This window comes from Cebus imitator, unplaced genomic scaffold (assembly GCF_001604975.1).
Source record: "Cebus imitator isolate Cc_AM_T3 unplaced genomic scaffold, Cebus_imitator-1.0 Scaffold329, whole genome shotgun sequence".
NCBI lineage: Eukaryota > Metazoa > Chordata > Mammalia > Primates > Cebidae > Cebus > Cebus imitator.
Genome location: NW_016107644.1, coordinates 3,437,053 through 3,449,930, shown reverse-complemented (window position 1 = coordinate 3,449,930; position 12,878 = coordinate 3,437,053). Strand labels below are relative to the sequence as shown.

The following is a 12,878-nucleotide window of genomic DNA, read 5'->3' as shown; positions in this document are numbered from 1 at the left end:
TTTGGACTTGCACTGCCCTCGGGGTAGGGGTGACATTGCCCCTACTCTTTCTTACCATCCAAGCAGCAGTGAGAGCTTTGGACATGCACTGCCCTCGGGGTAGGGGTGACATTGAAACAGCAACGACCACAATCCTGGCTTGCTAGCCATTAAGATGACTTTTTAAATCTATGGCAGAGCCCATAGTCTTGAAAGCCATGGGTTTCATTAGAAAGAGCCAGGTGTCCTGAAACAAAAAAGGGTTTTCTCTGGCTTTTTTTTTTAGATGGAGTTTTGCTCTTGTCACCCAGGCTGGAGTGCAGTGGCGTGATCTCAGCGCACTGCAATTTCTGCCTCCTGGGTTCAAGTGAGTCTCCTGCCTCAGTCTCCTGAGTAGCTGAGATTACATTCACCCACCACCACGTCCAGCTAATGTTTTGTAATTTTAGTAGAGATGGGGTTTCACCATGTTGGCCAAGTTGGTCTCAAACTCCTGATCTCAGGTGATCCATCCGCCTCAGCCTCCCAGTGTGCTGGGTAAATTACAGGCATGAGCCACCGCACTGGGCCAACACCTTGGCTTTAAACAACAAATGCTTTAAAGTCTGCAGGGACTTAAATCCCAGTGGGAAAGAAGCAAAGCCCCAAAGCAGATGAGTTGAAGGAGGTGGTAAGACACAGGATGTTTGAAGGAGTCACATGAGTTAGAGCCTGGGGGTTTCTTTAAGACTTGGGCTTATGGGCACAGGATGTGTTTGCAAAAATAAGAAACAAAACAAAACAAAAAACAGAAACAGAGCTATCCCATTAAGTTTATGGGAATTCCAGAATAAAAAAGGTTTTGCATGACATCCAAGGTCTAGCTAGGAGACTGAGCAATAGAATAGGACAGCAGAGGTTGGCAGTGAGGACCCTGAGATCAGCCTCCCAGTACCACAGGAACCCCCAGGAGCTGTGGACATGATCAGACAAGGGACAGAGCATGGCAGGCTAGGGGGCTGGACAGAGGCCAAGGCAGAGCCATGGGTATCAGCAGCTGGAGTAGAGGCTGTCACCAGGCCAGAAGGGGATGGCCACGTATCAACTGAGGCCAGTGAGAACAAGGACAGCTGGGACGAGACTTCCTTCCCTGAGGGACAGGAAGGGTGGCAAACCTGTCAGAAACTTAGACCACTCCCTGTGAGAAGGAAATATGAGTTAAAAGAAGAATCCTGAAATGATTGATGTTTTTTCTTACCCCAAAAAGGCGGCATTTTAAATCCAAGTGACTGAATTGCCTTGAATTTAGAAGCCTAATCTATTCATTATCAAGAAAAAGAAGAAATTGAGAGCTAAGTTAATTTCAGTCACATCTTTACATCTCTACTGTGACCTATGGAAAGCTGGAAGTATAGGTCACATACAGAGATCAAGTCCTGCTGGGTCTTGTCCTGCTGGCAAAAAACCTTGCTGCCCATTCCTGCCATTTAATGGGGCAGCCTGTTGCTTCTGGGACAAACAGTATCTCTAGTGTGTCAAAGTATGTGGGGAGAGGACACCTCTGGGTAATGACAATTTGTTCTATGTCACACCTGGGCCTTCCATGATTCTGGTCTGCTAGGGAAGAAATTCCTCCTACTCACCTAGAGCTCATCTGAGTCAAATGTGCTAGGGAGTGTTGGATGGGCAAGAGATCTGAGAGCCAGCAAAGAGAGAGACAGCTTGGTTAGGGACAGAGAGGGACCTGCTGGACACTCCAGGGAGCCTGAAATGACCCACAGAAAGCCACACCCACCACCTGTCCCCTTTCCAGTCTACAGAGGAAACGTCAAGTAACTCAGATGGAGAGGGTGGATTTGGTGCTATGACTGCCCAAGGATGGGAGCAGGGGCCCAGAGGCTGCTGCTGATGGTGACAAAGACAGCCTGGAAGCAGGAAGGCTGGGCCCTGGTTTTGCAGCAGGTGGGAAATGGTCAGCTTGGAGACCATCTGATCCAGCCCTTCCATTTACACATGAGGGAACTGAGGCCCACAGGGTGGGAGGCACTGTCATACAGTCACATAACCTTATCTGGAGCTCTTCTCCAAAGGCAGTTTCAGGATTGCTCCCTGTTTCCAGGATCCAGCAGCTTGGGTCCCGGTGCCAAATGGACACTGCCTCAACCCCATTCTAAACAAGGCTGCAGTTCTGCCTGCACCTGCCGTCAGCCCTCCCACAGAGAGCCAGACGAGTCACCCACCATGTGACCTCGAAGGCCACAGTGACGGCTCTACCTGTAGTCCCGTTAGGAGGATGAAAGTCACTTGGCTGGGTGTCAGCACGTGACCACTGCACCTCAAAGACCACCAAGAGAATGGCCATCAGTGTTCCCCCTTGGAGGTCCTCCCATACTCACCTTTCTCTTCTATGTATCCCCAGCCAGCCACCCAGCAGATCTGGGGGCCTCTGGGGAGGCCTGCCTTAAAGTGGGGCAGGCAGCCCGGCCCAATGAAGCGCCCGCACGAAACGGGAGGGGTGATCTTCAAGAGAGCGATGTCATTTCCCTCTGTCATAGGGCTGTATTTTTCATGAATGACGATTTTCTCCACATATCTCTCTTGCAGAGGCGGCTTTACTGGCTTATTGTTCCCATATGTAATTTCCTTTGCTCCGAAAACCAGTCTCCAGTCATACACTTTACTGTGGACACAAAGGTTAGCCAGGTCACAACTGGCTGGACAAAAGCCTGGTGACAGTGACCCTTGGGGCCTTCCCTTAGCAAAGGTCTGGACCAGCCCCCAGAGTCTCACAGCCACTTGACCCACAGTCCCAGGGAGATGCTGCACAGCATCCCTGGGGAACGCCCCGCTCTTAAAGAGCCGTTCTGAAGACCTCCCTCTGCACATCCTGACACGTACGTTTTGCCATTGAAGCAGTGAGCAGCAGTGAGCACCCACTGTGAATTCAGCAAGCTGCCTCCACACGTGTGGTACCTGTAGCTGTTGTACGTGAAGACCTGGAGGCTCACCATCCAGGGCCAGGCCCCGTGCTGCGCAGCCTGCCCGCCGACGATGCGGGCACCGCCGTGTGCATTCTGCCTGAACCGTAACCCACAGGGGCCCCTGGGGAGAGAACAGGCACAGTTCAAACCTGGCATGAGCACAGCACGTCCTTGTAACTCCACAGCTGAGCGGAGGCCAGGACATGGGGTTAGGAGAAGTGGGGAAGAGCTTCCAGGTTCTGGGAAAGTGGGGGCAGCCTGGGCTATGCAGGAAGCCCCAGGCTCTAGGAAATGGTTCTGGAGGCCATGACTTCTCACGTCTTGTGGGTGCAGTCACAGATGGAGAAAGAGGAGGCCACAGGAAGCCAGGACAGGCTGTACACAGGGCCCTGAGGGATGGCCCATCCCTGGGCAGAACAGGAGGGTAGAGGTAGGGGTGTGGGGCCAGGGACAGAGGGGTGTAATGGCCTAAGGTCTTTATAACCAATCTTGGGTGGGAGACTCAGGGAAGAGTCCAGTGATGAAGGGGGTCCTGAGGCTTCAGGACTGGGTTGACAGTGATGGCAGGACGGACAGTAGCCAGGGGCAGATACTGTGGCCCACAGGTGTGGGGGTACACTGAGAGCAGTGGGAGCCTAGAGGTGGAGGCTCTAGGAACTGTGTCACAGGTGGGAGCTTCACATAGCTTGGGAGGTGTTGGCCTTGTAGGGTTCCTTGGAGTGAGAAGGTCTGCTTGGGGTTGGGGTACAAGAGGTGTGAACAGATCATATCCTGGGGGCAACCACATGTTGGGACGTCTCAGCTGTCTGTAGGAAGACAAGGGCTCCTAAAATCAGGGCTGCATGTCTTCAAGGCAGTGGGGTCAATCCCTGGGGGTGTGGGAGAGGCACAAGGAGCCCGAGGTGCTGAGAGGTCCATCTCTGGAGGAAACCATGAAAGCTGGGGGTCTGGGGGCTCCAGGCTGATGATTCTGGGTGCAGGTGGTCCAGGCTAGAGCTGTTAGCCCCAGGAACTGCTAAGGCCCAAGCCCAGCCTCCCTTTCCCTGGCCCCAGACAGAGGGAGTCAGGGTGAGACCTGCTCCTCAGAAGACCCTTCCCCCACCAAAGCGCCCCGACACTTACTCACACGTGGCGTTATCTTTAGCAACCACAGACACTGCCAAGACCAGCAGAATGGCAGTTGGCAGCATCTCGAACATACTCCTGGCCCTGCCTGACCTGCAAGTCCAGTGACCTCACAAAGCTCCATGGCCTCCTGGCCAATCAGCAGGGTGACCCCCCACCCCACCCCCAACCCCCAGCCATCAGGCCAAGTAAGAGCCCTTTGCCTTAACTGATTTGTGCTGAAGAGACTTCCTGACTTCCTGTACAGGTTCCCCCACCACCAGGATGATGGGGAACTCCTGTGCAGCCCCACTCCCTCTGTCCCAAGACCAGGATCTCCATTCCCAGTCACTCTTGCGAGGTCCCCATGTCATCCAAGGCTCCGGCTTTGTGCATATTCAGGGTCTGTCTCTCACACACGCTGTAACCACTGCAGACTCACAGATGGAGGAGGGGCTCAGCCCTTCAGTGGTGAGATGGTGCCACATGTTTGTGGTTCAGGGGAGTCAGGCTCAGCAGATTCATTGGTCCTTAACTGTTGTTGGTGAAAACTGTCTTTCCCTATTGCAAGTGCATACTATCAGCACACTTTTCCAAGAGCCATTTTGAATTTCCCTAATTAGCAACTGCAAAGCACACCTTCCTGTCCATTGCTGAATATCATAAGGTCTCCTGTTTCCTATCTGAGTGTCTCCAGATCTCCTTTCTGTGATCAAGGTGGAGCAAGGTGTCTTCTCTTATACTTGAATGTCAAGAGTTTTCATGACAGCTACCTGATTATCGTGAAGCATCATTTTTTTTCTATCTGATTGTCAGGAACTAGCATCTCACCTACCAGTGTGTGACAAATGCTCACTGCAAACAGCTGAATGTTAAAACATTTCACATCTCCTGCCAAGTGTCAGGAGGTCACATTGCTACCTGCACTAGGGCAGCCTTACTTCTTCTACCTGAGTGTAAGGTCTCAACTGCCTGAGGGTCAATAGGTTGCCTGTCATCTAAGTGGGTACCAGAAGGTCCATGTCTCCAACCTGAGTGTCAGGACCTCTCATCTCCTCTTCCTGAGTATTGAGTTTTCCAATTGTCAGATGATCTTGATTTCTCTATTTTCTCTAACCAATGTCATACGTATCCACAAATGAATATCCAGTAGGTCTCATATATCTTACCTAGTATCGGTGAGCAATCATCTCCTTCCTTGAAAGTGATAACTCTTTTTTTTCCACTGTAGCACCAGAGGTCCTAATTGCTCCCACCTACAGGTTAAGAATTCTCATCTGTACCACCCAAGTGTCACCTTGTCACATCTTCTCTACCTGAAAATCAGGAGGTCTCACATCTTCTACCTGAATGTCAACAGGTTGTATTTTACCTATATGAATATTCTGAAGTTTCTACTGCCATACTGGAGTGTTGGGAGTTCTCATTGCCCCCACCTGCGTGCCAGGGCACGCCCTACCCTCTACTTGAATATAGTCTCATATCGCTGTCTAAAGGGCATGAAGCTTTCATCTCCTCTGCCAGAGTATCATGAGATCTCCTCTATTCTGGGTATCCAAAGTTCTTGTCTCAACCTCCTGAGGTCTGGAGGTATTTTCACCCCTTCCTGGTTCTCTGGAGGTCTCATCTCCCTTACCTGAGACTCACGAAACCTCCTATCTCCTATATGCCCTGTATGAGTCATGACACTTTGTCTCCTCCATCTGAGTGTCAGAAGATCTTGTCACTACCTGTCAGACTTCATCTCTTTGGGTGTAGGTCTAGAGGTTCCAACTCTTCTCTCTAGGTGGCTATGTGGTCTCATCTCCCTTACTGGAGTATAAGTGCATTAGTCCCTTTTCACACTGCTGATAAAGACATACCCAGACTGAGAAGAAAAAGAGGTTTAATGGATTTACAGTTCCACATGGCTGGGGAGGCCTCACAATCATGGAGAAAGAGGGGGAGGAGCAAGTCATGTCTTACATGGATGGCAGCAGGCAAAGAAAGAGAGCTTGTGCAGGGAAACTCCCATTTTTAAAACCATCGTATCTTGTGAGACATTCATTATCACAAGAATAGCATGGAAAAGACTCATCTCCACGATTCAATTATCCCCCACCAGATCCCCCCCACAACACATGGGAATTATGGGAGCTACAAGAAGAGATTTGAGTCGGACACAGAGCCAAACCATGTCAATATGCATATCTTATCTCCCCTATTTGAATGTCACAAAGCCTTATCTTCCCCACCCATGTCTTTTGCCTGATGACAAGGACATCCTGCTTCCTCTAGAGGAATGTCCAGAGGTCTCTGCTCACATGCCTGGTTGTCAGGAGCACATGTTCTCAACAGAGGTGTCCCAATATCTGCTCTCTTTGCAGCTCAGAAGGTCTTTTCTATTACCAGGCCAGGACATCTCATTTTTCTTTACCTGGAAGTAACAACGCCTTATTCCCCTGAGTGGCAGGAGGATTTAACTTTCTTCCCTAAGTACTGAGATGTATTATTTTCCTACCTGTTAAGTAAGAGGTTTTATTTCCCCTTAATGAATGTAAGCAGGTCTCAATAATATCAGGTATCTCAGTGCCATGAAGTTTTCATCTTTGCTACTTGCATGTCAGGAGATCTCATCTACCTGCGTGTAAGGACTTCTTTCCCCTATGTCAGTTTCAGAGACTCAGTACTCCTCTGAGCATCAGGAGCCCTTACCTCCCATACCTCAGTGTCACAGGATGTGTTCCTCAGTCTGAGTGCCAGGAGGGTTCTCTTCCTCTATTAAGTGTGTGAGGTCTCTCTCTTTCGACCTTTATGTCATGTAGTTTCACCTCCTCTAGCTCAAGGTCAGGAGGTCCTATTTCACTGACTTGTGTGTTAACAGGTTTCAGCTCCATTACTGAGTGTTAGGAGGCCTCACTTATTTTAACTGAGCATCAAGTTGTGCCTCCTGATTAAAAAAAAAAAAAAAAAAAAAAAAAAAAAAAAAAAAAAAAAAAAAAAAAAAAAAAAAAAAAAAAAAAAAAAAAAAAACAGAAAAATGTTTTGGAAGCATAAGTCAAGAAATAACAAAAAAAATTCAAGAGTTGGGCCCACTGCCTTCACCAACCGTGCCCACTTCTGTCCCCATTCCTTATTTACCTGGGCAATCCAACCTCCGCCCCAGTTTTTCTCACCCTGATCTCCAGTGCCCTTCAGCCCCCAATCCCCTACTCACCCATCCTGTCCCCACCACCCTCCATGAGGAGCAGAAATCTTGTCCATCCATTCTCAATGTTCAGGCCCATCCTCAACACCCAGCCAGCCAGGAAGGCAAGAAGATCCCAGAGGGAGTAAGAATGGTTGAGGGAGTGAAGCCTTGAGGGCGGAAAAGGGGTAGGTATGGGGAGTCTTCACCCAGGGGAAGCAGGTGCCTCAGGAGTGGTTTTAGCGACCAAGTGAGGATCTGGATGGCGCCTTGGAGAAGGATGAAGGCCCTTTGAAGCTGTAGATGATGACAGCTTAAAAAGCAGCCTCAGACTGGGCACAGTGTAATCCCAGCACTTTGGAAGGATGAGGAGGGTGGATCGATTGAAGCCAGGAGTTCTAAATCAGCCTGGGGGGCAAAGTGAGGCCCCTGTCTCTACAAAAATATTTAAAAACTTAGCTGGGTGTGGTGGCGCACACCTGTGGTCCCAGCTACTTGGGAGGCTGAGGCAGGAGGATTGCTCGATTTCAGGAGGTTAAGGCTACAGTGAGCCATGATCTTGCCACTGCAATGCAGCCTGGACGACAGGGTGAGATCTTGTCTGAGAACAAAACAAAAGCAGACCCCATGTCCAGGCCCTGCCCCAAAGTTGTCCACAGGTCTTGGGGGTGGCTGGTGGGGATGCAGAAGAGCAGAAGCCACACAATTTCAAGTGTTCAACATTTCCTAAGTTTAATTTCATTTTCAGATTAGAAACTGAGGCCATCGTAAGGAAAGGGCTGCACGGGAGGTCAAGCAGGGGGCCCTGCAAGGGTCTGAGTGTGGGGGCAGTGGGGGGGCCCCGACTCTCTCTGGTCCTGTGTGGCAGTGGGAGGGTGGGGCTCCCCAGGCTCCACATGGAGCCCTGGATCTCCACAGGGACTCAAGAGTCTGGGGCTAATGCCACTTCTCCACAGTGCCACTGGCCCGACCCCTGGCTAGGGTTAACCTCAGAGTTAAGGTGTGCAGTTGTCATTCTGTCATATGCATGGACCTCAACCTGGTGTGTCCAGCTTCTGACACCACTACCCCACCTGTAAGCAACTCTCCCCCCTTGGGGATGTCACACCTCTGAGGCCCCTGGCCCTCTCCCAGTCCTGGGTCCTGTGCCCTCTACTTTCTCATGGCTCCCTTTGATCGCCTTTGCCCATTCACCTTACTGTTCTCCCTTCAAGATGTAGCTCATCACCTCCTTCCACTCAGCGAGGGGCCTCTGCCCTCCTGTAGGCTGGCCACCCCCACCAGGTGCCACCCAACCCAAGGCGGGTGCTCTAATTTGAGATAGTACCAGGGCTGTGCAGATGCAGAGCCTAACATCTAACTCCCTCCAAGCTATGTATACTTGATGCAGGTGAAGAATGGGTGATCCAGGCAGAAGGAGGAGGGCGTGTGTGAGACAGAACCCTAACGTGTCATGGTGGCTCAGAGACTACGAGAGGTGGGGTGAGACTGGCAAGCAGCATGTGTGCGTGGGGAGGGAGCAGGGGATGCTGGCAGGGCCATGGCAGCACTGGCTGGGCCGGACTGGCCCACAGGGTCCGTTCATCAGCTGCATTTACAGACAGGCTGTTTGTGAGCAGAGGGCAGAAATGGAAACAGAACCAATGAATCAGCAGGGAAGGAGCGGGGCCTGAATTTGGTCAACAGCCACGTGTATGTGAGGGGTTCCAAGATCAGAGCAGCAGAATTTAAACACAACTGGACACTGGAGAGAGCAGGTCTTAAACCCTAGGTTTAAAATGCGGCAGGGGTCGTGGAGGACACGGGGCCTCCAGCCTAGGAGGTGCTACTCAGTGAGCCGGTGAACAGAGAAAAAGCCTTCAGTGCAGAAGGTGCAGGCCGAGTACCAGCAGACTCGGAGAAGATGCTGGAAGACGCCAGGTGCCTGGGCGCAGAGGTCAAAGGTGGGGATCCAGGAGTCACCCGGGCGTGTGATGGAGGCTGGGGAGGTTTATGTGGCCCGTATGAGGGACAAAGACAAATATCCCCTCAAGCAGGCAACTGAGACATGGTTTCATTTCTTATAAATTTATTACATAATAATATTATAATAATTATTATCAATAATAATATAAGAAACATAGATCTCTGTGGGGTGTATCACAACGTCAGGGTCAGGAGGCCTCAGGACTGGAGCAGGGGGTGAAACCCCCTGGATGGAACTCCATACAAAAGGAGGGTGAAGCGGAACTGACCCTGTAAAGTTAAAAACCCAAATTGAACGGAACCAAAACCCACAGGTGATTGTGAGACCGAGTGTGTATGTAGCAGTCTGTGACACCGACTGCTGCTGTGTGACCTGGACTGTTGGCGGAAGGGTGAGTGGGTGTGACTCTGCTCCCGGGGAGTGGGGCCGGTGGGCCAGGGTGGGGCGGGCAGGCACAGACCGGCGTGCCAGGCCCCTGGGTTGTGAAAACTTCTGTTTTCTGTCTTTTTTTTTTTTTTATTAAAAAAAGCTAGAAATATAAACAGAAACTTGTGAGTGACGTGGATGGAGCTTAGTCCAGACTCCAAACCCTAGGTTTAAAAACGTCCCAGGGCCCCCACCCCACAGGTCATTGCTGAGTGTGAGGAGTCACAGTGTGGGGGGCTGGGCACCCTCGGGGGGGGGGTGTCTTTGACTCTCCCCAGGGCCTGTGGTGGCCTGACTCTAGGGGTCCCCCAATGATCCCCTCAGAAGCCCAAGGTGGGGGCGCTGCCTCCAAGGGGCCCTTGGGGCCTCCCAAGCAGCAGGGATTCACCAGGGAACCCCGCTCAGGCTGGGTGAGGCTCTGAAAGGCCAGGCTGGGCAAACAGGAGGACCCCGGGTGCAGGATGGCCTCTGACTTTCTTTGGAAGAGGAGACAGGGTGCTTTCACAGGCACACCCCATGCATGCACCCTGTGCACGCCTCCACAGCCCCACACTAGTCCAGAGCGGCCCCGGGGCCACTCGGGAATCAGGCACACACATGGCTACCACATGCTCAGACGCACCCAGTTTCACCCACACACACAGAGCAGGACAGGAGACTTTGGGGTCCAAGGCAGGGAGGCTTCTCTGCTGTAGTTGCCCAAGAGCATGGGACCAGGCTGGCCCCATCCTTGGGGAGAGACCCTGTGAGGAAGATGGCTGCGGTGGAGCGGCAGGGCCCTGCCCTCACCCCTCCCCCCCGGCCGATGGTCTCCCAGGCCGGCTGGTCCCGCGGGTGCACAGCAGGACCCGCGGCCTGCCGCCCCTCCCCCTGCGAGCAGCACCTGAAGGGTCGGTGGGGCACACTGGAGCTCAGCGAGGGGAGGGGCCGAGCTGGGGCCCCAGGGCGGGCCACTAGGGCCCTGGCCAACCCCAGACCAGCTGGAGCGTCCCCTGCCCCGTGTGGGGTGGCAGTGGCAGTGAGGGCCGGAGATGGAAGACTGGGCGGCTGCAGTGGGACCAGTGGAAGTAGAAGGGAGGGGGAGGGAACTATTACGGACAGAGATATTTGTTCCTTTTCTCGTTCCAAATATAAAGTGGATTAAAATATGCAAAACAGGGGGGCTCCTCGGCCCCCATCGAGAATCCCAATGTCTCCCCCCTCCCCCCGAGTCACCAAGGCGGGTCCTGACCTCGCATGCTGGACTAGGTTCCCCCTCTGGGAGAATGGCCACCAGGAGCTGTGAAGGAGGTGGTCAGGCTCGAGCACCCCACCTCCGGCCCCTCCTGCCCCAGCCTCCCTGGTCCACGCCCTTCCTGACTGTGTGCTGGGTGGGCTGGGCGGCCGGTGAGGGCACTAAGCAATGTACAGGGCGAGTCTCCGAGCAACAGCAAACAGGACGATTCATGCAACATTCCTGGCCCGGGCGCCGTCGGAAGGGGCAGGCCGAGCCCGCGGCCCGGGGTGGGGGTGGAGGGCCCTGCCGGCAGGGCGCGGCCGGGGCGGGAGCAGGGGTGGGGCGTCAGCTGCCGTCCAGCTGCCTGAGCGCGCGCTCGATGTTCATGCGGTGGCCCACGCGCGTGACGCCCAGCTCCACGAAGTCGTCCTTGGTGAGCGCGGGGAGGTGCGCGCCTTCGATCTCATGGTCCTCGAAGCGGTCGCGGTGCTCGCCCAGGTGGATGCTCTCCAGCCAGTCGCCCACGTCGAACTTGCTCCAGAGCTGCAGCGGCTTCTGCTGGAAGGGCCGGCGCGGGCCGGGGGCGCCGGGGCCGGGGCCGGACGCGGGCGAGGGCAGCGGCGACGGCGAGGGGGAGCGGCTGCGTGCGCTCACGCTGCGCACCACGAAGCGCACCTCCTTGGGCTCGTGCGGGATGGAGAGGCTGGACGACTTGAGGATGGTGGGGGGCGTGAGGCCGAAGGGCCGCCCTGCGCCCCCCGCGCCCGCCCCCAGCCCCTCCACCCGCTCCAGCGACGCGGGCTTCACAGGGCTCGGGGCGCGTCGCGCCACGGGGTAGCGGCCGCTGGGCCTCACCGAGTAGGAGGCCCCGCCGCCCGGGCCCCCGGGGCTGCGCTGCGCTGAAATGGAGCTCAGCTCACCGAGGCTGCTGAAGAGCCTGCGGAGGGAGAGGGGTCACGCCAGGTGAGGGGCGCACAGCCAAGGGGGGACGGGCGGAGGGGAGCGGGCAGGGTCCAGGAGGAAAGGGGCTGGGGATGGCGGGAGTAGTCCGGCCAGAGGAAGAAATAAGGGTGGGATCCTGTGGTTACCCTAGCCCTTTTGTTTGGCCCCCCGGGACCAGAGCTAGTGGCTGGCTGGAATGTGAGGAATGACTGGTGGCCTCCTCCACTCCATCCAGGCTCCAAGTGCAGCCCACCAAAGAAAAGACAGCCTCTCATGGCAAAGGGCTGGCTTCTCCTTCCTGCCAGCCTCCAAGACACGCTCTGGGTATGGCGGGATCCACGGATGCCCTGGACGGCAAGACTTGGGCAGTACCCTTCACCCCCCACCCCATCCCCACAGCTCTGCTCTCATGAGGAGACCCAGGGGACCCTGGGCTAGATCCAGGAACAGCTGAGTCGTGAGAAAGGCTGGCAGCAGCAGCACGAGGTTGAACAGGTCCGTGACACAGGAGACAGACACCAGGCAGGGCTCATGCCCATATGGAGCAGCAGCACATGCAGGGCAGGTGTGAGGCCGTGCGCACCCACAACATAGAGGCAGCTTCCTGCACAGACGGCACACAGCAGCAGCAACGGTGCCCACACATGCTAGACAGGCTGCAGTGGCAGCACACACACGCAGACACGCAACACTCGCGCGAGAACCGATGGCAGCTCTCTTCCCAGCCTCACATGGCAGGACCCTAGAGCTCCAGCCCCCCCTCAGCTCTGCCGTGGTGGGAGGCCTACCTGGGGTGACAACTCCAGAGAAAACCCACTCCCATGTCCGCCTGTTCCCATCCCTGTCCCCACTGTGTCAGGGGAAGCCTCAAGGGGCTGTCAGTGGCACCAGAGCCCCTCACAGCCACGCAGAGCAGAGACCCAGGCAGACAGGCACAGCATGGGGTTGGCAAGAGGCATGGGATGGGCATGCTCACTTACACAGCCGGCGCTCGGGACCACGGCGCAGCTCGACAGAGCAGCCACATGCAGATGGGCAGGAGAGAGCAATGAGAGAGAGAGTTAGCCAGCCAGGCCCACGCGGCCCACAGCTGCAACCACACAATGGGCAGCCAGGGGT

General features: G+C 54.7%; 2 protein-coding genes across 5 annotated transcripts in view; both read right to left on the bottom strand.

The window, feature by feature from the left end:
* The window catches only part of ACR (acrosin), a 6,942-nt gene extending 2,778 nt beyond the window's left edge, over positions 1-4,164 (bottom strand). Inside the window, exons 1-3 of the mRNA XM_017504972.2 lie at positions 4,062-4,164; positions 2,857-3,060; positions 2,355-2,638 (exon numbers count right to left, since the gene is read on the bottom strand). Coding sequence (XP_017360461.1) covers positions 2,355-2,638; positions 2,857-3,060; positions 4,062-4,138 — 565 coding nt within the window. The 5' untranslated portion in view covers positions 4,139-4,164. The remainder of the gene's footprint in view (positions 1-2,354; positions 2,639-2,856; positions 3,061-4,061) is intronic.
* Positions 4,165-9,260: 5,096 nt separating this feature from the next.
* The window catches only part of SHANK3 (SH3 and multiple ankyrin repeat domains 3), a 58,383-nt gene continuing 54,765 nt past the window's right edge, over positions 9,261-12,878 (bottom strand). For 2 of the 4 annotated variants that reach the window (XM_037730098.1, XM_017504968.2), the window contains one exon: positions 9,261-11,754. In XM_037730098.1, the coding sequence (XP_037586026.1) occupies positions 11,163-11,754 (592 nt within the window). In that variant the 3' untranslated portion in view covers positions 9,261-11,162. The remainder of the gene's footprint in view (positions 11,755-12,878) is intronic. The other 2 variants (XM_037730099.1, XM_037730101.1) reach the window with 2 other exon arrangements.